Here is a 26,492-nt window from a genome sequence, read left to right on the forward strand (position 1 = left end):
GTGTCAGTGTGGGTCTCACAGAAGCCCAGCTGCACTCTGGTCCCACAGTGGCAGTTTTAGGATGACGCAGCCCCACGCACATTCTCCTGTAATTAGCACATTCTCCAGATGAAATCCTAGTTATCTTCATCTAGCATTCAGCAATGTATTCCGCATTATATTGTTCCAGTTGCAAATCCGTAACACTTCCTTTTAATCATATAGTACCTGATTCTGAAGTATTTATGGATTTTTATTCCCCATTTTATATTTCTTTCTCCACTTGCCTTTGCCCCTGCGCTGCCCCCTTATCCTTTGCAGTGCAAAGTGCAGATCAACCTATAAATAACGTGGCTGGATCTTAGCAGCACTGGCGCCTGTGCTCCTTCTTTCAGGGATTAGCCAGCCTGCTTTGCAGACGTGACCATCCCAGCCTGCATATATAATGATTAGTTGGGTTTCTGAAATGAAATTTATTAGTACCTACAAGCCCCGGTGAGATCTCAGGCACGCTGGAACTGCTGACCTGCCTGCACAAAAACGTCTTGGGCTTTCTCCAGGCCAGGTTCATACAACATCCTGGCAACACAATCTACTCCAAACTTTCAAACTTCAACTATTGGCTTAGGCTAGCTCTCCTCTACCCTCACTCACATTAACAGTCCTGGTAAAGTCTATGGAGACAGTGAATTTAAGCAATTGGAGGCATTTGATCAGATGTCAGAAAAACAGTCTCATTTTTAGCATTGACCTGCTGTGTGACTTCAAGTAGCATTATTCTCTTTCTGTGCCTGTTTAATATTTAATGTTCTTGTGGCCATAAAAGGTATTTCTACAGATGAAAAGACTTGTGTAAGAAGTGCTATCTGCCATCACTTAAGTAAAGCAAGCAGTTAAGTATCAAAAGAGCTTTAGATAAGTGTGAAAGAAAGGTAAAATCACCGATGACTTCCAGGTAGGTCAAAAACAAGGGAAAACACAATAAATTCCAGTATGTGTACTATCTAAAAGATATTTCTCTTTAGTTTGTTTCTGGAAACCTAAGTGCACAAATTAATTGGATACTTTTATAAAAGACTTGATAATCATCTTGAATATATTACTTGTCAAAAATATGCATTTCATAATAATGATATGCACGCCAATGAAAGCTGAGATAGACACTACTGAATCATGCACTTTCAGTATAATGGAATGCATCCTTAAAGTCATTTCAATGCAATTACTTTTTAAAAATATTTTATCAAGACAGAGGCAAAAAAACCCAACAACCGGTCAGAAGAAGATGATAGTACCACAGTGGTGCCCCTGTTCTCAGCAGTGATCAGAAGTGGGATGTTTACTCTCAGGAGGATGGACAGAGAAGTTCTGGCCCTCTTTCATCCTCCTTAATTGCTCAGAACAGGACTGCAGTCATACTTACACGATGAACAGTCTCTGTGAGGGCCATAAGCCCAGAAATAAATGCTACCAAAGGTGAACTGGTTCATCTCATGCATTTGTCTCTTTTTCTCCCTGACATACCAGATATTGTGAGGTATCTTACCCAAACACATGCTACGTGTGACCATTATTACATGGTGTCACCAAACAATGGCTATATTGAATAATAGTTAAACACTTAATTAACACATTGCAAGTATGAAGCCCCCTAGCTAACTGTTCTCATTGTGACTGATAAGCCACTGAATGTCACTGCTTAGCAAAAGCACCTATAGCTGCAGAGCATGATGCTATGGAGTGAAATAAACAGGGGGGAGGAAATCTGTGGTAAAACGTCATGTGTACTTCAACTGACTTTTTGTTTGCTTGTTGGACTTCCGGAACAAACTATATTGATATCATCCTTTGATTTTGGAATTCAAAGTAAAACTCCAATATCAAAGAAAAACAGAATGAAATTACTGCTCTTCAGTTATTCACCAGAACATTACTGGTGCTTTCAATGGTAAATAAAAATGAGTCTCTGTTAATTTCCTTTGCAGTTAAACTAATGAAACATTTTTATTTCTCTGGAAATACACTGTAAATAAAAAAATGTAATTTTCATATCCATGTCTAATCTTGTCTTGGAATTACATTGCTCTGCCAACTTTTAAATATCGATTTTTTTTTCCCCCTCTAAAGATTTTCCCTACACATGGGTAAGCAAGCACATAAAAGTAATTTAATTGTATTAGTTGCATGTATGAAGGTATAAATTCATACAAGACCTTTTGTTATTTATACCACATTAAGCTCTTAATTTTTTTGTGTGAAACCTCCAGATTTTCTTTGATGCTACCAAATGTTTCTTTTGTTTTAGAGCTGATAGTGTCTGCCCAGGTACAGAACTCCTCTCGGCCCACAGATCCCCACGGTGAGTGGGACAGACAGTGCATCACTTTGTTTATGCTGTTTCACTCAGACTAGTATGTTTTCAAAGCAGCGTAAGGAACGTAGTGTACTTCCACAAATGTAATTACTTTTATAAAATACATTAATATTTGTTTTCAAGCCATTTAAGTTTCTTCTTAGATAAAAAATATTTTACTATGCTTGCTTTTCTTATTTATTAAGACCCATGAACTTTCTTTTTCTCATTAATTTCTAGATATTTAGCATTGTCATTTTATGAGAAAGAATAAGTGAATGTGACACTATCTCACATTTATCTCACATCAATGAAAAAAATGCTGCAGGATTCATTCAGTTCTTGCTTCTTGCACTGATGAAAATCAGGAGTGGTACAATGGTAGCACAGCCACTTGGGTGTAGTCAGTATAAAGCCACTAGAGTGTGGAGAATTAAACTTTTTTTGCAGCTTATTTGGCAGAGTGTGACAAAAGGGAGAACAGTCAAAAAAAAAGGTGACAGCCATGCTTTAAGCATCTATAAATGTTATATCCAAATACTATTTTAAGTTTTTAATGCATTTCCTGAAGTCTAGGAGGTGGGAATACCTTTTTTTTTTCCCCTCTCCTTATCTTCGTACTCTTTTCACGAAGTACAGGGGTGTTTACAGGAGCAATTTGAACAGTTAAATCCTCTTTTTTCTTTTTCCTTTTTTTCTATTTTCTTTTTTCTGGGGGGCTTCTTTGCTTTCTCTGAAAACCAGGTGTTCTTTCCAGCCACTAGGAAGGTGTAAGTGAGACAAGTGTGATGACCGAAACGGTGGAGTTGCCAGCAGAGGGAAATTCCCTGATAAGAGCCGTCTATCAAAGCCGCCTTCGCCTCACCAGACTGTTACTAGAGGGTGGCGCCTACATCAACGAGAGCAATGACAGAGGTGAAACCCCTTTAATGATTGCTTGTAGGACAAAACATGTGGACTCCCAGAGTGTCAGCAAGGCAAAGATGGTTAAATACCTACTGGAAAACAAGGCTGATCCGAACATACAGGACAAATCTGGAAAGACGGCCTTGATGCACGCTTGTTTGGAAAAAGCAGGCCCTGAAGTGGTATCTCTGCTACTGAAAAGTGGAGCTGACCCAAGCCTGCAAGATCACTCCAATTGCTCTGCACTTGTGTATGCAATAAACTCTGAAGACAAAGAGACTCTGAAGGTTCTTCTTAATGCCTGCAGGGCACGAGGAAAAGAAGTCATCATCATCACAACGGACAAGTCCCTCTCAGGAAGGCAGAAAACGAAGCAGTACCTCAATGTGCCTCCTGCAGACCTGGAGCAATGCCATTCCCCAACTGCTTGCACTTCCCCATCGGAAATACAACTGAAAACGGCCCCATCCCCACTTTCAAGTTCAAATGAAACTGAAAAAGCACTATTCAGCTTTAAAGAGCTGGATCATCCACAAAGTGTGGACAACTCATCTCAAACAGTTTCACTGACGAGAAAATCCAGCTCAACGAAAGTAGGGTCCAGGCTGGCACAAGTGGAGCGGCTACAGTCTGAGCCTTGGATAAAGAGCTCTCCGACACTGTTTCACCAGAATAAAATTGCCTCTTTACAAGAACTTCAGGATATTACTCCAGAAGAAGAGCTCTCTTTTAAAATCAATGGCCTTGCCTTATCAAAGAGATTCATCACCAGGCACCAAAGTATTGACATAAAAGACACCGCTCATTTATTGAAAACCTTTGATCAAACTGGATCAAGGAAATTATCATATGATGAAATAAACTCTGAGACTCCTTATGTTGAAGAGAAACACAACCCCAGTGGGATTCCTATGGGTAAGGATGCCAGTTCAGGACAAATCAGCTTTATTTCAAATCTCAGCAGTATTATACAGAAAAGAAATCTAGGAGCAAATCACTACAGTTCTGATTCTCAGTTAACTACTAGTCTAAGTCCTGCTGCTGCAGAAGACAGTAAGTCAGTGATAGGAAAGAAAAAGATTCTTTCTCCATCTCACTCTTTGTTACCAAGTTCTAGAGAAGTACTGGAGAACATGCCTCCTGTTACTCTGAGCAGCAGAAATCAAGCTTTTCTAGAAAGACATGGTTCAGGAGCCTTATTGTGGGATCATATTGCTCAGACAAGACCAGGTTTTCTTCCACCACTGAATGTGAATCCTCACCCCCCAATTCCAGATATTACTTTCATAAACAGGGTTTCTGGGATGATTTCTTGTGGACAAAAACACTTAGTACCAGCAGCACCTGCTTTCCCTAAGGAGACCAAAAATACAAAAATGCTACTAAGGAGGCAGTCATTACAGACTGAGCAGATTAAGCAATTAGTGAATTTTTAACAGGGGATTAAAGGGTTACAAAACCTTTATGATATGTACATATTCACTGCACTACCAATCATTACTGATTGTAATGATACACATCACAAATGATAGCAGGTCTGTGATGCAAAGCTCTCTGCCTTGGAATGAGTTAAATAGCTTAGAGACTACATGAAAAGATACACTTAACTAATGATGCTGCTTTCTGCAAACTGAGGACTATTTATTATACTGTTTCCATAATGATTTCAACTTCAGCGCTGAAATCTTAACCATGGCAGGCTGAACCCACAAAGGGTCTTAGGAACTGCAGTCCTCATTTTAGGTTGGAAATACTATCCTTCCTGGGTTTCCCCAAATGCATACCCTTTCTGCACCCAGAAAGGTGCTACACGTGGAATTTGGGAACTTGAAACATTTGACTGTGATGCTGGACACCAGACTGACTCTGTCCAAGTTGTGCAATATCCAGAAATCCCAGACACAACCAGTGTGCACAAAGGGTGGGCAGTGGCAACTGTACATAGGCAGCGTCTTCTGTCTTCAGTGGCTTTACTGCATGTAAACAGACAATACAGAGAGTCAACAAAACTCATGTTGCAGAGCTGTGTTCCATGTGTAGCTATGTCCAGGGAATTCCAGCTAACGACTGGGAGCCTGCTTTAGATGCCTTGCTGCCCACTGGAAGTCAGTGTGATCCACAAAGCACTGGAGAGCTCAAGTTCAGCACACGATGCCTCGGAGCTGAGTCAAGAAGCCAGCACTGCGAGTTAGAAGTCCTGAATAATCTCATGTAAAATGACCAAACCCTGCTCACACTGTCAGTTAGGCATGTCAATCAACTTGGGCTTCTCAAGCTATTGGATTGCTGGAATCTGCTCATTTAAAAAAGGAAGGGTGGGGGGAGGCAGACGCTGTATCCAAACTAGGGTCCGTTACTTTCTGTAGTTCCAGACTCCAAAAAAAGAGATCTTCACATCATGCAGGAGCTCCTTCTCCCCAGTCATAGGCCTGGGTTTCTTTTCAAGACAAGATACAGATGGTGGGGTGCATCCAGATGCTGTCTTGATCAGCGAGGACACTTCACACACACGCTTGGGAGCAAGGAAGAGCTCTGTCCTCCTGCTCAGACAGACCTAAAAAAAAAATCCAACAGGTACGATACTCACCTGGGAGACTGAAGTCCTCGTTTTGCCTAATTTGAAGCAGAGGACTGAATTTCCTACCGATGAGAAATACTCCTTTACCTCCAAGTTATTGCATATTTTTAAGTATCTCTATCTAAAATCTGTTTTTCCTTCCCATTTAGCGTGCTGCGGTTCCAAACATCTACCTTGTCTTTGTGCATATTCCATAGATGCTTGATTTCTGGTATTGCATTTAGCATTTTATAACTCATCTTCTAAAGACTGAGAAATATTGAATGTGTTTTGTCGTAATTTACAGAAATTAATTGTACTGAAATTGTGTCTGTATAATGTGAATTTCTGTATACTGAAATGAGATACTTTTTTCCTGAAAATACACAGTGGGTACTATCTGCCTTCTTGCAGCTTCAGTCAAAATTCACCCAGTCTGACATTGCCTAACAAATAACTGTCATGTTATTTAGCTTTGCCCTTAGTATAAGACAATTTCAAGTGGATGATGAACATACAGTCTCTGTAAATACCTTCTTATGTAAAAATATAAAAATGTCCAAAAGTTCATAATATGCATATTTTGAAGAAGGGAACATTTGACATCTGGAAAGTAAAGGAGTATGGTTTACATCACTACACAACAGAGTTGTATATCAAGTGCTGATCTGAAACTACAAATTTAAATCTTGAAATCAATTTTGCACAAAATCTCTCCAATCTCTAGTGATGACTGCTAGAAGGCAGATGATCTTACTGTTGATTCTCTGGCCAAGCTCTCAAAGGTAGCTAGAATAAGTGAAGATGCAAAACTGTATCACAATTGTCAAAATTAGTTCTTCCCCACAAAATACGGGTCTTGAAAGCCGTGGTGTCCTTTGCTCTCTGCCGGTCATGGCTCTGCTAACTTGGGATGTGTAGCATTCCGGTGACAGCTGGGAAGGCCCACAGTGAGCTGCACTATGCTATCGCATTTGACTTAGTCGAATATAATTGTCACACTTGTTTAGTTTCTCACCCCTCAAGAGCAATCAGTACCAGTCACAAAAATGTTGGGTTTTTTTAATTGGAGATGGACTATTCATCCACTGAAACACTCTTGGTCATTTATGGATTGGCTGGCAAACTCTAGTCTCTGCACATACACAAACAAGGAGTGTTCACTATGTTAAAAAAAAAAACAACCAAACAAACCACCTTAGTTTGCACATTAAGCATCCCAAACTCAGAAATTTCCAAAAGTGAAGTTATGTACATTTAAAGAGCTATTAAATACCACTGGAATCATGGTGAAGGTGATGGAGTATTTGTTTCCATTCAGGTTCTGCCTCTTACTTCAGGAGATGTTGCTGGATCAGCATCTGCATATACCAGATAGAAACAAGGATTACACGGAATCTTCTTATGGCAGTGTCCAAAACCAGGACAGGCAGAGAACAACATATGTCAGTATTAAACTATTAACTGGGTACAAACTGTTCCCTACAAACACCACATACATACACAACATACTTTTCAAATGTTTTTATGATATTATAAATGGAAACAACAATTTGTAGTCTGTTCATCTCATAATGAAGTTAAATATTTGAAGCTAAAAATGTATCTTTAAAAAAATACAAATTCTTTTTTAGAAAAAAACAACTAACAGATCAGATGTTCTAACTGGTATCTTTGCTGAAGGTATAAAGGCTGATTTCTGCTGTATTGATTTTAAAATTAATTACATATATGGGATTACTGCTCCCTCAACTGAAACAGTAGTTTTTACAAAATGCTCAGACAATGAGGAAAATGGCAGATGTCTTGAGAAGTGAAGTTCTTCCGTAGTGTTTGCCCGTATTTTGTGCTTAATTTTGATGCATAAGTAATGTGAAAGGTTAACATCAATGTTTATTGTTGCATCAATGTTACAAGTGACCTTCAAAAGAAAAACAATTCAGTTTTGTCCTCTTGATGTTGTTATGATGCATAAATAAAAGTTATTTTTTCCCCAATTCAGAGAATATGGAAATAGACACATGCTTTTATTCACCACTTAGGAGACGCTGAGTCACTACCAAAGGTACTCGCTCGTAAGTGCTTCTCAGGCTGTCTCTATACAGGAAAATTGGAACAGTTGATTAGATTCAATCCAACATAGCTGAATTTGTACGAAGTATTGTGTGATAGAGGCTCTTTCTGTCTGTTGGTAGCTTACTGTGGTTCCGCTTCAGTGGAGATACACTTCTGTTATCTTTGAAGTCTTAATCCTTGTCATTTTCCAGTCATTCATAGTATCTTTTAAGCAAAGAATGGGAAGCAAGACCTGAATTTCTAATGTTACACTCCCCTGCGAAACATTGAAGTTTACAAACAACAAAATACCATTCAGGTGTTCTTTATGCATCTTGACAAAGAAAATACCACAAGCTGAAACTTCTTCCTTGCTAGTTTTCTTCTAAGAGCTGTGGCTTCCCATCCAGAGAAAACCATCTGGACTAGTTCTCACACCTTACAGTGAGAAATTAATGAAGCTCATCCACTCTAACTTAGAGAAAGATTAATGGCATAAAATCCTTAAACATTTAAACCATATAAAATGGAAGTGGCATTTCTGTGAGCAAGTATTTCTGTCAACGTAAGTTACAGCTTTCAGTAAAACACACTACCTGTGAGATTACTGATTTTCAATCTACGTGATAAGTTTAGAAAGGTGAAAAACATTTTTTTACTTTTGGTTTTCCTTTTCTCTGCAAAATGCTGTGAAACCATACAATGAAAGTAACTTCTAGACAAACAGTGGTAGCCTCACAAAAAACAGTGATCATCTAAAAAACTTCATTTTTTGGTTTAAGAAATTTAAGAACAGCAAGTCACTACGCAAGAATGCTGTAAAAAAGCAGTTTTCAAGGTTGTGTCTAAGGCATGATATTCAAAGTACAGTTTTAAAAATATCCTTCCCTGCACTTTTTGTTTGTTTTTGCTTTAAGGAGAAAGGTATTTGGAGTGGCTTTGTTTTGATTTTTGTCTTTTACAATTATGCAGCACTTGCAAAAGAATATTGCCATACTTTGATGCAGCTACACAAGAAAAATAGTAAACTAAAACAGTCATTAAATTCCTTTCTCATCAGTCCTTAATAAGACCTTCATCTTTCTGCATCTGTTATGCAGTACAACTAATTAATTTTCCAACTAAAATCAGGTATTTATAAATAAATGGATTCTTACATTAGTAAACCATTATTCCATTAGTTGGCTATTTTGTTCATGTACCAAGAGCATGGCTTGTTATAGAAAGGCTAACATTAGTCACAAATAACCATCCTACTAAAAACTTTGACACTGTATTCATAAAAGGGACAAGCTTTTTTTAAATTAATGTTGAAATCCAGAATTAGAGGGAGGAATGCCTGTTGTAAAATATTTCCCAGTATTTCCCAGCCACACATTTTCACCTTAAAGTATTACTGGCGCTGCAGTACCTTCAAGGAGATCAGGTTTGATATGGATACATCTTAAGAAAACTCAGACTCTTTTTTTTCAGAGTGAAAGGGATAAAATTCCGGTTTTTATGACTAATTGTTCTGATGAAATACCCAGCTATTAATCCTTTTTAAAAGACAATAGGTCTTATACTCCTTTACACAAGTTAACCTTATTTTAAAAAAAATATATATGCAAAATTCCTGCAAAATTCCTGTTCTTCAAAGGACACCTGTTACCTGAGACAGGCATCTCCTTGGCTGATGATGCGTATAGCTGGTTGAAAGCACAGACCTCGTAGGAATGTCCTTGGCTTTAGCATTTCACACAATTAAAACATAAGCTTGCTTCTTTTTGGTGATACAGAATGGGCAACAGAACCTGAGGACTTTGATTAGGGGCCAAGGCACTCTGGTGACAGGAGCAGTTAAGTTACTTCATACAAATTCTTTACTTAAACAAGTGCCTTGCAAGTAGCTGTTAAAGCTCAACAAAGACAAAAGTAAGTTTGTAATAACCAAACTACAGGAATTACAGAAGAATTACTTAAAACTCCTCCTGCCTCCACATAAATCCTCTATGGTAGTACGTACTATGTAGCAGGTGAAATGTGTCATTAAATCATAAAAAAAATCTAGGCTGAAAGGAACCTCTGGAGGTCTCGTCCAACCTCCAGCCCAAAGCAAGGCTTGCCTCAGCCATACTGCTCACCTGAACAGGGATTCAGGAAGCCAAGGTATCAACAGTTCAACAGTTAAGGAAGCACCAGAGGACTCAGAGTTATCAACATTAAGTCAAAACCACTATTTTAAATTTAACCATAAAGATGGCACCTCCTGTGCTAGCACCACACTGTAGATCTAATGTTAATTCAGATGTTTTGTCCCAAACAGAAAAAAAAGTGAATTTATGTTCAGCCATTTAAAAAACATGCTAAGATACTAAATTGAACAGTGAAGATATTTTTTTAGAATTGTATACAGTCCAGTTTATTCCCAAATTTCTGAAATCCAGATGCAGATGCATGCTGAGGAACTGTAATTAATTCCTGTATTTTTTCCCTGAAGACATCAGCTAGCCATTTTGAACACTTTCACAAGCTGCCACAGATGGCATGAGTTACAGCCTTCTCTCTCAAAAGCTAGTCCATTTTAAAATATAAACTTGATCTGTACATACATTTTAAAAACACAATAATGAGAATACCTTTTTAAACCACATTTTAATTCTGCTTGGACAGATTCCTATTGAGATTATGAATTTGCATATGCAATTTTTTTTCTGCTACAGCAGTGAGAGGAATCACAATTAAGCAGTGAAAGCAACAGCTATAATGACAGAAGGATCACTGAAAAATTCAAGGGAACCAAGCCAAAGTATATGGATACGAAAAAACAACATACAATTGCCCCAGCATTTTAATGTTCAAAATTCAGAAGACAATAGAGTACAACACTTTGAATTTTACTGGAAGCACAATCAAAAATAATACTTATTATGGGTTTTAATGAATAAGCTCTGCTGTGGCAGTCTAAGATGTTATCCCCAGCTGCTTATTGCACCAATGTGCCAGAAGTTACTGCTCCTGTATGAGGGAACACCGACCTTAATGCCCCAGTGCAATCCACAGTAACTGCACTGTGGAGTAAGTATTTTCTTCAACCATGCTACTGAAAGGGTAACGATACAATAATTACAGTAATTTGCAGTGAAGACATATCAGAAGTAATTGTAGCTAGAAGGTCGTAACATCTTACTTCACTGCAAAGACATATGCCAAAACTCATCCAGCAAAGCCCTAGAAGAGAGGAAAAGAACTAAAGACTAATACAACACCCTGGCTTGGCTGTTACCCAGCAGCTCTTACTTTTGCATATAGGTTAGTACAAGAAAAACTCTTGGTAAAACTGACAGTAAATATAACAAGCTAATACATAGAAGATAAGCCCAGGCATCAGGGAATCACACTGCATAGGCAAACAGAAATTCCTGCAACAAAGAATGAACAAACTAAAGAATAAATGTCTGTGAGCATCAAAACACAACAACAAAAAATTGGTTTTCAGTAAAAATTTCAAGAAATCAAAGTTTTGTGGTAGAAAAAGGCTTCTAATTAACATAAAGCTTACGGAAAAAATGTTTCTTTAAAAAATTGTCCAAACACTTCCTAGTATCTTTTATTAGCAGTTTTACCCTTATTAAAAGAAATACTCTCTGAAAATTGAAAGAAATTTTAAATCAAGTAAAAAATTTTAGAACATTGAAAGCTATGGAAAAGCTCCCCTGACTCTTAGATATAATGTAGGATGCAATTCATAATACTCTACTAGGCTTTCCCTAACCTTTAAAAAACAAACAAAACCCAAACCAGCCCACACATTTTTAATTCCCCCAAACTGTCATTTCTGTATTTTTTTCTTAAAGGAAGGACAGGGCCATTTCATCACCAAGATATTAAATGAGTTATAAAGACTTTCTGTGTAATTCCCTAGCTCTGTCTTCTTAATCACCAATAACACAAATTCCTGACGGTGGGCTGCAGAAGTGCAGGTTTATGTAAACCTGACTCTGCACAACTCTGACTTGGAAGGTTCAAATACAGCTTCCTGGGGCTGTTGCACGAAAGATAGCATGTGCCAGGTGCTGGAATTAAATTCTTCAGTATTCACAAAAAGCACAATAAAAATCACAAGTGAAAGCTTTACAGTGCTTGGACTCAAACACTAAATAGGGTTTAATGCACAGTGCAGAAATAAGTCTGTAGTAACATTAGCAAATGGCCTGATCACAGACACCTGGCTGATACATAAAACATAAAAGGCTTTAATTTGAAGGTTTTAATTGAAGAAAAAGACTGAGTTTTTTTTCAGTCAGAGTAGGCCAAAACTGAGTACTTCTTCAAATGAATGCTGAAGATGAAGATGGGGAGAACTGCTTTTGGAAAATGTGTCTTTGGGGGCATTTTCTTCAATTCCACAGCACATTTAAACAATACAAACCTCAGAAAATCAGCTTCTGTTTTGCTTTCATCAGTATACTCACATGTTACTGCAGGATGTTATTGAGTAGTTGTGCAGGACTAATGATGTCAGTTCTCTTCTGTAACATGTTATTTTATCTATTTAGTAAGTTCCACCAAATTCACAGAAAAATACAAAGCTTGAACTACACTTGTAGTAAATTAGAAATGTTTTATTAATCAATTAACTCACCTGGACATCCTGAACCATACCTAATTCCATTAAAGTCAACCAGATTCTTCATGTAACAAGGACAATTAAGTCTAAAAACCTGGCTGAAAGATAGCAACAGACATGAAGCAACACTGATAGAGAAAGTGATTCCACAAAGAGGTGGCAGAATTTATAGCTCCTAAACAAAGTTTTAAGTACAAGGAATAGAGCCCTGACAGAAGGTAAAAAAAAAAAAAAAAGACAGCAACAGCTAGAGTAACATAGACCTGCCACAGATCCCTGTTTCCAACAGAATAAGTAACTGGCTTTCATCTCACCTTTATTATCTTATTGCCAGCCTCACAGTTAACACATGTTATTTTAGAAGGAGAGCATTTGTATGAAGACTGGCATGAAAACAGAGAAACAAATTCAAATGAATCAGACCAGACTGACATAAACAATCTAAATGACTTCACAGGAAACTAACAGAGATCCATGGGTAAAAAATAGGTACAGAAATTCAGATATATAGGATAATCCATACAGAATAATCAAATTCACCATATAGTCAAACCCTTCTGTCACTGCAAGAATGCTTCACAGAATTCATTTCTAGTATTTTGTTTAATCTAGTTTTACATGTCTTGTTACCTTAATTAATTTTTCTGGTAATCCAGATCATGTCTTCTTTTAATTTTATCTGAATATTTCTGTTTATTCATATCCACATATATTACTCAGTGATATTTCTTCCATGATGTCTGCACCCTTAAAAATACTTCTGGCAATTGCTGATGGTTTTTACTTAATAGTTTAACCAGTTCTAACAAATTCTAATACTTCAGGTGGGAATTGGTAAGTGGGAAAAAGGTTTCTAAACAACAGAAAAGTTTGCATGTGTGGATGCAAAAAGGCCTAACCAACTGAAAGACAAAATCCCTTAAGTCAATAAATGTAACTGCCTGCAACAAGGAGCTGAAACAAGATCTACGAGTCCATTCCAGTCCTAAATGTTTATATAAATTGTGGAACAAAAGGATGACGAGACACTCTTGTCTTTGAATCTATTAGAAATAAATGTATGGCTAGAAAGTATTGCTGCTTCTGAATGACCAGCACTATCTTGAAAAGAAATCTAGACTAAGCCTAGAACTAGTATGCAATAATACAAAAAACTCAATGCTCTTTAATGGTACCTTTCATTCAATAAATGAACATGGCTACAGTGATGTGTCCTCAAGCTATTTCCTTTATGTCCCTCAAAAGCAAATTCTGTTATTCAGACACCTGCCTGACTCATTTTGGCTAATGCAGCTATGTTGCATTTGATTCCAAAAGCTGGCTGATGTCCCCTAGTGCTTCTTGTTCAATGGTATATCCCAGAAAATAAAACCCTCTGAACTATACTATTTCCTACTAGTTTATTGTACGTACTATAGATTCAAAGCAATGTCTATAACTTTGGTTTAACTGGAGCTTTGGTCATTCATACATCCTGTTCTCCCTGAAGGGGAGTTAGGTGAAAGGGTCACCATCCAGAAAAGGATACCGCATGATCAGATCTGCTAGCACGCCTGTTCACGCAATAGCTCCTGAACCTGTTTTAGTCAAAATGATCTGGGTCAGAAAAGGGTCTTCGAAGTATTTAAAGTATTTTCCAGAGTTATGATGAGTTAGGAAACAGTTAAATCTCTCCTCCTCCCATGGTATAGCAAAGTGTGCATGCAAAGCTCAAAGAAAGAGATGCCATAATGAACTGAGAGGTTAAATCTGTTCAAATCAGATCATGTTGTCACAGTGAACTACAAAATACATCATTTCTCCCTATTCATTAAAAGGAATCACGCTACCAGACTTGACCTTTTGATGGTTACCACCATTCATGCTGTCTGATTATGTAAATTAAATTACGTACTCTGTTTAACTATTCCAAGTACAACTAGATAGTTTTTTTCCTTATTTGGAAAAATGTTTCTTAATTTTATCCAAGTATATTGTATCTTAGTAGGTGAAAAAAATTATGAAAGGTCTACCCCTCAAGAATGTAAAACAACTATTGGATAAAACTGGCGAAGGAGTGTAGGTAACCACCAGGAATCCTGAATTTTAATGGCTGCATGAAATCACCGTATTTCAAGATTTAGGATTAATAAATATAACTAACTTTTCTATCACAGTTGTACTAATGCCATGTAAGAACCAAAAATTGCTGTAATTAACTCTTTAGTACTAACAGCCTGTCCAGTGTTGTGTAAAACATCAAAGTTAACACAATTCCTGTGGGAAGCATGTGAGAGGAACGGGAAAAGGAGGACAAGAAGATGACAGGGTAATGTCTCTTCACAGAATCTGCTTTAATTTAGAAATCAAAATCTCCGTCATTGTGAAAAAAACCTTTGTAACGTTTGGCAGAAGGCAACAATACACAGCTTGTGTCTCAATCTGCACAGATTTCAATACCTGTATTAATTTTAAGGGATGCAGAAGCAAAAGAGGCAAAAAATGCTTAAAAGGAAATAGGTTGGACTCTTCCTGCAGGTGATAAGCAGCCTTGCAATGATTTTAGTTTTTCTCAAAGGGAAGTTCAACTTTTGAAAATTTGTGAAATTGTATTCTGAGAGTTAAAAAGATGCAGAAACCAGGAAAATGCAGAAAATAACTGTGCTATCACAGAAATGTACAATTTTTGCTGTAAGCACTAATCACTGTACAGCTATTTCATTCTTAGAGCCTCTGGTGTTCAGAAAGACTGCAGGAGAACATTTTACATAACTCCTGTTATACTTAAAATTCAGTTTCAAACTCTTGAAAGAACCACCAGCACTTCTCTCTTATAAAACACTACAGCTCTTTTGATGCTGTCGCTGATGTGTACCTCACTGTAATCCATCTTTGTGCTCTATGTACAGGACAGGATTATTCTTCATTTTGGGGGTTCCGTTTGCCCCAGCACCTTCTGCAGTGCAGCTGCAACTCCAATTCAGCCTTCTCACAATCCAAGGACTATGTTGCTGATGGCTCAGAAAGCATGGAGGCAAGCCATTGCGTGGAATGCACAATTACCACACTGCAGAGAACCTGATTAGTTGTAATTCGGTAAAAATAACCATTCTTTCTCCCTGGAATGTGCAGCATCACGGATCCCACTCTTCACATCTAGCAAACAGAATCTTCTGTTGACTAAGAGTGAGAACATTATCAATCACAATGGCATTAAAAATGGAGTGTATCAAGATGAGCTACAAAATAACCCCTTTGGGAACTGCATAGTTCTGTACTTAATACAGTCTTGACTCTTGTCCTCCCCTATAAAAAGCAAAAACAGGCTTTGGTAGAGACTGAGTGTCCCATAGACTTTGTCTGACACAAAAGCAGTTAGTAGCAAACTACCTTGGTCCACAACTATCAGCTGGGGCCATTCTCCCCTTTATATGTTTGCAGGGAAGAAGTATCTAGGTAACGTGAGTAGCCTTTACTACACGCCACTGGGTGAATGAGAGGGAATATGCACATGATGAGTAAGTAACAATTCTGACCTATTAAAGAAGGCATTAAATTTCTATTTAAGAAGCCTTTCAATAAAGTGTTATACAAAAACTCCTCCAATAACCACAGCTGTGTTCTATACAGTTCTTTTGGGAAGAAAAATGTATTTCCCTAAACAAGACATCTTCACATTTAAAGAGGCTAAGTTTTATAAGGTCAGAGATTGCCCGCTCTGTATTTACTATTCTAATCCTATGGCTTTTTTGAATTCAGAATTTTGTGGCTCTAAGATGTCATAATAAACCCTACTTTTATCAAAGTTTTCCCGGATGTAAAGCAAATCTTCTACAGAATACACATCTTCCTTTCCTGTCCAAACAGTGAGGCTGTATCTATATTAAAAAAAAAACGAAGAAAAAGAGAAAGAGAAAAAAGAATATGTTATTATCTTAAGATAAAACATGTAAGACAGAAAGACATTGCACTAATAAGCTCCTAAAAATATTCAGGACTATGGTACCTTAATTTTAGGAATGGAATTATGTACCAAAAACTTAATCTCCTTTACATTCCAAAGTTAAGCAACCACAATTTATGAACTATCAGAATTAACAGTTTTATATGTTCCTGCCCTCCTCACCTCTCTACATCCAGGTAAGTCATCACCCTCTACCCTGCATTTGTGCTAAAACCGACAGCAGTGAGAGTCTCTCCAATTTTGTGGTTACCACAGTGACTTCAAGGTACTGGGAAAAGCAATTGCTGGATCAAAATGCTACCTCCAGAAACAGGCATGATCAAACACATCCTAGTTTGCACACAGGGCACACGGAATGCTTGGTACAGAGAGACTGGCTGCAGAATACGACTGATAGTCTTTAAATAAACCTCTACTAGACACACGCAAACTAAAATTTGCAGAGGTCTATTCCTTTGACATTTTTTTTTTCCTCATTATGTAGGTAAGTCACACAACTTGGCCCCAGTCAAACTTCAAGTTCTGGCTCCTAAGGCTAAACTTGCTAGAACTTCTCAAGGAGGACCGCAAAATTTTTAAGATGGACAATCCTACACTGCCCAGAACAATTTATCTGCAGCCTGATCCTTGTGTGGACTGTTCTGCCAAACCTAGTAAGAAATAAAATAAAAAATCTTGGACACATATTCAGCAAAGAAATTTACCAGGCTGAGCATCTGAAGTTTGACAAAATAATAAACAGTTACAAGCAGAGCATTGTAACAGAAAATATGAGGCAATCTCAGTCGTAGGTGATTTTCACACTCTATGTTTTGTCACCTACATGATGTGTAGTGATGCCATCTGATTAACTGAATGTATCTTCTGTACTTTATCACATACACTTTTCTCATTAATTGCACAGACTTTATTTTAACTCTTAAAAAAACCTGAAGAACTTTGAAGTATCATTTGAAGTTAAAAGCATTACCCTCCACAATCTCCACATGACAAATACTTCATTTCTCCCCTTCGTTTATTAAAACTCTATTAATCTAAAATACAGGTAAATCAGAATTTAGCTGTATGTCAGCAAAACTAGCTCAGGAATTTCTGTCTTCTAATCATGCCACTAAGAAAAATCAGGATTTTTATGCTGAGGTAAAAGAGAAAACCCTAGTATTTCAGTGGGAATAGTGCTTGTATCCAATGAGGATGTATTTGAGAATGCCACAATTCACAAGACATGCTCTTAACAATATTTTGAAATTAATTTCCCAGTTTCAAATGTTTAATTCTAATTTCTCTCTTGATTCATCACTATAAATGAGAAGAAAAGCACTTTATTTTTTCCACCCTGTTGTCTCTAATTACTTAGAAATTTTCCATACAAGTCACTGTCTTAATTCTTCTGTCTTGGGCTTTGACCTTGGTTGGTGCTTAAGGAACAACTTTATTAAAGTGTAGGTAGACAGAGTAGGTGAAAAAGATGAGTAAAAGACAATATGTACAAAGCAGGTTTTATTCTCATTCTATTACATGTAAATAAATTTTTTCTATGAAATTGTTATGGGTTTGGAAGAACTATTTTTAGAAGGAAATATTAAGTCAGTGTTTGGAAACCACTGAACGTATTTCAAGTACCTAAGCAAAATCAGCTTCGTAGCATACTCGTTAACTTCCAGCCTAAAAATCACCTTTAATGTTTTTATGTCACGTTACTACAGAAAATATAAATACCGAATCCAATAAAAAGTAGCTATAAAATGTAAGTATTTAAATTTAATTAATTCCAAATTGCAACATCCAACTACTTGGTCTATTTAACCACATTACTCTTATGAAATGTTTATAGTGCAACTGGATTACAAACCTACACAGGATTCACTACCTATAATAAGTAACTTTAAAAGAGGCTTTGGGAATTTTATTATTTTAAAGAAATGGTGACCACTTCTGTATGACGACACAATGTAAGAACTGAAGGAATTAAAGAACTGAAGAGATAATCTAGAAGCAAAAATATTTTCAACGTAATTGGGATAAGTATGTACACAAAACTGTGCTATATTTAATATAAACAATTATGTGCCTTTGTAATAAAGACAGCTAAAAATAAAGGCCCTCAAACTTACCTATCTGACTGTTGCATTAACCAACACAGCTCAGATATTGACTGTCGTACTAATGCTGCTCTTACAGGGAAAGTTACAGGCTGGGAAAGTGTACTGCATATCTGAGCCATTTCTTTCACCATCATCCAATCATAGCCTACAATAAAGACCATTTGATTAAAAAGAATTCTTCACAAATACAACCTCTATAAAGACACAATAAATTCTAGAATGGTTAGGTTGCAAGATAATATAAGAGCAAACATGGGTTTTGAGAACATGACATAACTCTAAAATGAAATCGCTAAATCATTATAAATAAAAAATGTAATTGTCCCAGAGGAGAAAAGCAATACTAATATGGAAAAATAAACTTATTTTGAAAATCTTTATTTCGATTAATTGCAGTTATTTTACATATAGCTATAGAATGTGACATTTTCTAATGTCCAGGAAATTACATCTTTGCTCTCTCTCTAAAAAACAGTGTTGCCATTGACTTCAACATGGACTAGCTTTAACTTGACAGTGACCCTTAAAAAACAGAAACATTTTGAAAAATTTAGAAAAAAAATTGAATGAATGCAATAGAAGATTTTATAGAGAAACGAAGCATGTAAAACGTTTTGGACTTAAAAAATGCTAAAATCAAGCCATCTAAACCACTTCATGTGCCTGCTGTTGAGATTTTTACAAGCACTGGAGCTAGTTAAACCAGTATTTAATATTCTCTTATTTCTACAGGCTATGAAAATCTTAACTTCAATAATAACTTAATATTTTTTTTCTCAAGTACTCGTACACAACGTTGTGACTGAAAAGACTTCAAGCACCAAATCTTAGAAAAACAGATTTTGTTGGGCAAACAGCAACTTGTAGTTGAAATCAGTCAAATAAGCTGTTCTTCTCATGTCTTACAGTATATCCTTAATTAGCATCACCATAAACTGAAATTTAGAATGGAGATAAAGTTGCATTTATTAAAAAAAGGTTACTGAGTACACTATTTCCAGTACATTATTTCCAGCAACTTTCTACTGCACTGAAAATACTGTGGACAAAGTACCATATAGTTTAATAAAATTACTGTATAACATACAACAAAATCCTCATAACACAATATTAAATCTTGCTAATGAACAAATAGCAATTGGAAAGGTGTATAGTTTTGCTGTTGTAGTCACAGACCATATTGGTGGGGACTATGCTACTGCACACAAATGCATGTGCACTGGAGTAAAACACCGCAACGAAGCAGCTATGAGAATTATGAGAGGAAGCCTGTGAAAAGGACCCTAAATAATGGTTACGTGTTCAGGATCTAAATTCAAGTTAGGGATTAACAATAGGAAGCTTCAACTGGATTCTCAAAACTGAGATTTTAAAAAGTTACTAACATCAATAAATTGGAAAATTTATTGCAAAAATTAATTATTCAACATGAAATGTTAAAAACAATGTTGACCTACAATTTGATTTCAGCTATCTACTGCAAAAGCACACTGATAGGGTTTTAAATTTCCAGCTAATCTATTTTTCTTCAGGAAACGTGCCAGAACTCCAATTACCAAACCAATCCTCATAGGATTCAGGAAGCAGACTACCTGAAACAGGGCATAAGCAATTTGTCCGCAAAAACTCCTCAATATGCATGAATGAGTTGAAGAACAAAATACTGTTTAACAACAAAAATATCAGTTTTTTATACAGTTCTGCTGCAACTCAAACATTGAACTAATTGCTACAAAACACTGTCAAATATACACCAACAAGAAAACAGTTCTTCTTACATTCACTATTATTTTCAAACTGACCAGGTGGCATATAACTTATTTTGAATCAATCACGAAGCGAAGAAAATAGACCATGCAAGGTAAGCAGTAAATTTTCTATCTTTACCTTTATTGTGTTTGTCAGGGTGCCAGCCAGTTGTCCATCCCAGCGATAAGGTTACGTTTGGGAAAAATGAAGTGACAGTGTCGAGGAACCCTTTTGCATCCACTACAGCATTATCTCCATTAGGTCCCTGTAGGATGTCTGCATTAATCCAAACGGGCCGCCTCAAATGCTGCTTCACATGTTCAAGAAGCTCCAAGGAAGGCCATATGGCTTCTAGACTGTACCAATAACACATGGGTGAGATGAGACACCTCACTCTGATTGAGGACAGGAAATGTACAGTACATATATAGATGGATATGTTAATGAAACTGTCTCTGTAAGCCAGAAAGCAAATGCTGAGGACCCTTTCTACCACCAGGTGAGTATTACCGCTGGTGTAAAGTAGTGTAAGCCTCTTGTCTCCCTGCTGCCCAATATGAACTGCTTCATGGCTCATATCTCATGGCTCTTCTAACTCCCAACCTGTTAAGACTTGGATGTTATTGAACTCTTAGGAAGAATTTTAATTAAGCAAGCCACCGCAGGCTCTAACACTTTTGTAGTGGTTCTTCCCACAGCTCAAAAGTGTGGCATGAAGAATTCTCCCCATCAGATGTTCATCCTACAGCTAATTATTAATATGAGATGTAGTCACTTGAGCAACCAATGTAGCACCACTTGTAAGCATTTAACAAAATACCTTAAGTCACATATTCTCACTGTTCTCTCAAATCAAAAGAAAAAGCATAACTAGAAGGCAAACAACAACCTTTCTCTAGCCTACCAAAACTTTCGAAACAGCAGTATTGTGGAAGGAAAGGAAATGCAGAATAATGGGGAAAAGGAATGAATGCCAAGAAAACATGTACTTTTTTTTTCTCACAGCAAATGAATTAACACTCTATATAACATTTCGGAATTTACAATCATTATGGTCAGAGTTGTGATTTCCTTACTAATAGCAAGGACCTGCGTTTTCTCCTGCGACTCATGAAAAGCTCTGAATAAGCCATCTTCTAGCTTTTCCTCAAAATCCTGCAGTTATCTGATACAGAGCTGAGCCAACATAAAATTCTTCATGTTGTTCTGCAGGGTTAGTCTCCCTGTTCAACATCCTAAACTGGTCCCTCTGGGTGTCACAGGAGCACCAGGAAAAGGAAGGGGGAGAGAACGCACTGTGAAGAGCAAGGAGAGGATCACAACTGCTCCAGCTTACATGGAGAGAAACCACAGGCTACAAGCTCCATGGTGCCTGTTTGAACAACACAGATGATGGTTCACTGCTACCATATCTTCCCAATTCCCAAGGCCAAGGCCATTGTATCTTCCCAGTTCCTAGCTGCACATCTCCAGCTCTTACACCGGTACTGATGGTTGCCTTAGCAGCAGTGTCTGAGTTCAGGGATATAAAGTGGAAAACAACTATTCTCATTGTTTTGTAGGGATGGTTCTGTACCAAGTTATTCCCTAACCCGGCTCATGATGAGGTCAGACGAATCGTGTCAGGATGTGCGGTCAAAAATGGGAATGGCAGCCAGCTGTAACATCAGGTTAGCTCTAAAGCCAAAAATTGTCCCCTGAGCTGCCTGTGTTGTTTCCTGTGAAAAGTCATTTTGTACATTTTAACTTTTGTATTGTTGAGAAAGCTGCATAGTGGCAGGAATTCCACTCAACACTTTCAGTCAGTATTAGCTCAAGTCTTCTTAGAGAAAAGCTAGTGATGGCTTGAGTTAATATTATTGGCTTAAGCGTTTCTCACATTGTCTGAGGCCAGAACAGTTCACATTTCCCATATACAAGGCACTGTCAAAGCCAGTGGAATGCCTTCCTTTTTACTACAAAGTATAAGATAATGTAAAGAGAAAAAGCCCAAAGCAGTATCTCTTGAAATAAACAAAAAAAACCCAGACAGCACTGCTTTTATTGCACAGCATTTGGAAAATTCAGATGTATTGCTGACTTCACGTTGAATGACTCTGGCATTTTTGAAGTGGGACTCTGAAGTGCTTTTGCAGAGTACATTCATTCCTGTAGATAAAGCCAGCAGGAAATGTGATTATGTGGTCAATCAAGCTGACAGAGTAGAAATATACTAAATATTTAAGTGCTGTTGAAATAATCTTCAAAACTTCAGCAATGCTATCCCAAGAAATATTATCCAAAAGAACATCAAATTCTGTTATCACTCATTTGACTATATCTGCACTGTGTGCTTGTATTTTTTAAACGCTTTTATACAATTAGACTTTTATAATGCAACATAATTTTAAAAGCTTTTTTAAATCACTGCACTTGGCTGGAAATTCCTTGTGGAAAAATAAGAGGTAGATGTTTTAAAATTAATTTAAACAATAATTAAAATGAAAAAAAAACCCCAACCCAAACCCCCAAAACTCCAACAAATAAACCCAAACAAATGCCTACTTCTCTTATCCTTTCCCTTCTCTGTCCAGGCAGACATTACAGATTCTGTAACAATAAAAGGATTTAGCCTGCCCACATCTTTTGTATTTTCATGAACTTTCACATGAAAACTGTGATTGCATTACACAGAACAACAGGTACAAATCACATTTTACAACTAACTACCATTTTTTTTGCACTTCTATAGCATACTTAGGCATTGATGAAGCTTTTTTTAATGCGGAGGTGGATTCTCCATCTGCTGCAAAAATAGACATCGTACATGCAAATTCAGACAAAGCTAAAGTTGGGAGTTGCAGAGGTGTACGTCTGAAAATCACAGCTCACTCTGAACCCCATTTCAAACTTTTCAAGGCACTCTCATGGGGTTTTCAGGTGTATTTTCCATTAAAGACAATGAAACAGCTAATGGCTAAAATTCTAAATGAACCTCTGAAGATTTAATTAATAAGTTAGGCCAAAGAAACTGAATATACTTCAATATACATGTGTCTTACCACACAAAAAGCAAGACAACTTTCTTATATTACAAACCATGCTGAAGAAATCAAACACCACATCATATGTGGTATGAGATCAGATATTCAAAGGAGTACACCTAATTCTTGAGACATCCCCAATAGATTGTTAGTATTCGAGCTGATCAGGAAACAGAATTCCTCTCCTTCAGGAGGGAAAAAAAAAAGCTCTGGGAAAATAAACATATTCATGCTGGTATGGGATGACGTTTCTAAATTATTATGAACTTCAGCAGATCTAGACCAGGAATTGGCTTTTCAGCAAACTTTTCAGAAGCTCCTTGAAAAACCTTGATACTCTCATTCCCCTTCCATGGTAGAGAATGACACCAAGAAAGCTGGATGACAGCAGGAGACACCTGTGTGCTGCCAGGCAGAGACCCACGGGGCTCAGCCCCATTTGCAGCCTGGGAGCCACTGTCTGACTTCCCAGTTGGAAGGCTGTCTTTCCCAATTTCTTTGCACAAGCAGAAAACTTATAGGAGCTTTCCAGACAGGCACTATCATTTCAGTTTTCCTGATGGGAAAACTTTGCTCAATAGCAACTCAGTAACTAATTCACTGAGTATGACATAATTATTTATAGTTCAAAACACTTTTAAAGCTTTTATTCTTGCAATGCATTCAGTAATACTGATTATGTCTCCTCATTTTCTGTTCAGGAAGGAATGCATTACACTAAACTGCACATTAAGAAAAACTTTGGTCTACTGTCACCAAAAGATAGTTAGCACTACCTGTAAAATTGTTAATTAGTAAGAATGCAAACAATATAAAAATCTTTTTGTCTTGAGATACCTCTTAAAATCCAGCTTGATGCCTTTATTTGTGTTGACAATCTCTTTTAGCCATTCCTGCAATGTGTTGTCACTGTCTGTTTCAGGTGGATGAGCCATGATAGGGTCTCCATTTCCTCCCTTGCCACCACGAAGAAGAACATCTGCTTCTATCATGTGAACATCACCTGTTGATTTAAAAAATGAATGCTCGAACACAAGCAAATCCAATAGTTCCAGAGTCTGCTTCAGAGTAACAATTACAGGGGCAAGTCCTTCTACACTGGACTGTGCACACTTACTCCACAAAGATCACCTAGTATGGGTTGCTGCCTGTGAAGCAACAGAGACACATTTCTTTAGGTACTTTAGTCACGAAACTTCAGAAATCTACAAGCATGTGAAAATTGATTTTAGTAGATACTTTTGGCCAAATAATCACATTTTTTTCAGAGGAACAGCAAAATGAATATCCAAAATGTGAATCCACTCTTGCTAAATTTCAAATCTTTTCCTCTGAAAACAGGGTTTCAGACAGAGCCTTTTAGAGAAAAGGTGACCAGAAGATTTTAACACTGGCACAGACTGAATACTCCCCTTGTCTCATTCTTAAAACTGACCATACCACCTCAGCCAAAACTTTAAAAAAAAGTCAGCCAGCCAGCCACATCTGCCAGGAAAATGGCAGCTGAAACACAAGACAAGTGAGCGGAAATCTTAGGAATGATGCAAGCTCTTGAAAACAGCTTTCTATAATGAGAAGCATCCAAAAGTCTGGGCAGTGCTACCAGCTTTGCAAAAAATTCAATATATACAGTTACTTAGACTGAAATAGTAATAACAAAGATAATAATAATTATACAGCCAATAGAAAGCAAATTACATATAAAATTACTTAAATAAATTATGTATTTCCCCAATATTCACATAAATTCAATTAAAATTCACTGAAATAAACTGCTCACAAATAACCTGAAGTACTTTAATCATCTTGAACAAAATAGGGGGGGAAAGCAGTAATAAAACTGTCCTGTATAATCCAAGAAATATTACCCAGTGTGTTACAACATTACACAATTTCAAACTATCCTAAAAAGACCTAGAAGAAGGTCCATCCACATAAAGTCAAAACTGCGTGGGAATCCTTAACTGTTTCAGGAAGACGGGAGAAGTTTTGCAGCACAGCCCTGACAAAGCCGTCACAAGCACCTAGCCTCACAGCACGGCAGCTGCTGCTCAATGGGCAGGCATCTGGGGCAAAGCCAGCTTGAGAGTTACGGTAGTTTCCCAAGAGGTGTTGCTCCACTGCCTGCTGCCCTTTTAACAGCACTGATACCGAACCTCATCTGATGAAGGGATGGATGGAAGGAAGGAAGGATGAACGGACTTTCAATCAGGTCATTTCCATTTTCTGTTTTCCAGGGCAGATCCACGAACAGAAGTGTCAGCACACTGGGAAAGAGTGACCTACCATGAGAACAAACAGGAAGAACAGCGGCAACTTGACCACTACTGCCCAGGCTGGTGTACCAGGGACCTGCGGTCTAAACTCTGTACAACCATATCAGAGAAACCAGTTTTACCTGCAGCAGAACCTTTTTTGTTCTGCTGTGCAAACATATAAACTGAACAACACTCCAGATAAGCTTAGTTCGAGTGCACAAAACCAGGAGACTCCTTTACCGTGGCTCTGGTCTGCTGGTAGGGGATGAAGAGCTTTGTTAATCTGAAGGTCCGACCTGAGAGAAGGCCTGCATGCCTGGAAGCTGGCTGTCTTTTCCAACTAAACGAGTCTGTCCAATAAAAGGGTACCACCTCCGCCTCCAAACCTCGTCCTGCCGGCCTTCACGATGCCGGACCAGCAGTTCGCAGGGGCAGATGGCCGACCTGGGGTAGGCCTCGCCTAGAAGAAGACAAACCAGGAGCGCCTCACGGAACGACCAGGCCCCCTCTCTCCATCGACCCTCAGCGTTAACGCTGAGGCGGCCACCCGAAGGCAGGGCGGGCCGGCAGCGGCTCACACTCACTTCTCGCGGCCTCCCTGGCTCGGGCCTTGCTGTTCGCGGCGTGGAACCACCTGACGGCCGCCCCGTCCCTGGCTCTGATGCGCTGCGACCTCAGAAAGTGATCCACCGCCTCCTCGCTCCAGGCGCCTGCGGCGGCACGAAGGGAGACCTCCCCTCAGCACCGCCGCTCGGCGGCACGAAGGGAGACCTCCCCTCAGCACCGCCGCTCGGCGGCACCGGCCCCAGGCCCAGCCCACCGCAGGACTCGGGGGAAGAGGCGGCAGGGAGGGGGTAGACCCGGTACCCGCCGCGCAGCTCTTACCCTGCGCCTCGGCCGCCATCGCCTCGCCGGGGCCCGCCCCGCCCCTACGGCTGGGGTGGTGGGGAGGGTG

General features: G+C 38.2%; 2 protein-coding genes across 6 annotated transcripts; one reads left to right on the top strand and one right to left on the bottom strand.

The window, feature by feature from the left end:
- Window positions 1-3,120: 3,120 nt before the first annotated feature.
- ANKRD34B (ankyrin repeat domain 34B) lies at window positions 3,121-4,674 on the top strand. Its single transcript, XM_050913420.1, has one exon. The coding sequence runs from the start codon at window positions 3,121-3,123 to the stop codon at window positions 4,672-4,674; it is 1,554 nt and encodes a 517-aa protein (XP_050769377.1).
- Window positions 4,675-7,106: 2,432 nt separating this feature from the next.
- Window positions 7,107-26,477, bottom strand: FAM151B (family with sequence similarity 151 member B). 5 transcript variants are annotated; one of them, XM_050913579.1, is made up of 7 exons: window positions 26,423-26,477; window positions 26,122-26,247; window positions 24,117-24,282; window positions 20,395-20,612; window positions 18,517-18,652; window positions 16,234-16,316; window positions 7,107-7,156 (listed from the first exon to the last, which is right to left on the bottom strand). In XM_050913579.1, exons 1-7 carry the CDS (start codon window positions 26,439-26,441, stop codon window positions 7,113-7,115), a joined length of 792 nt encoding a protein of 263 aa, XP_050769536.1. In that variant the 5' UTR covers window positions 26,442-26,477; the 3' UTR covers window positions 7,107-7,112. The 5 variants fall into 5 exon arrangements, with proteins under 5 accessions (XP_050769536.1, XP_050769534.1, XP_050769537.1 ...); XM_050913577.1 differs by lacking the exon at window positions 7,107-7,156 and adding an exon at window positions 12,701-15,618; XM_050913580.1 differs by lacking the exons at window positions 7,107-7,156; window positions 26,122-26,247 and adding an exon at window positions 12,701-15,618 and having other exon boundaries at window positions 26,423-26,471.
- Window positions 26,478-26,492: the final 15 nt, after the last annotated feature.

The sequence above is a fragment of the Gymnogyps californianus genome, chromosome Z (assembly GCF_018139145.2).
Source record: "Gymnogyps californianus isolate 813 chromosome Z, ASM1813914v2, whole genome shotgun sequence".
NCBI classification, from domain to species: Eukaryota; Metazoa; Chordata; class Aves; order Accipitriformes; family Cathartidae; genus Gymnogyps; species Gymnogyps californianus.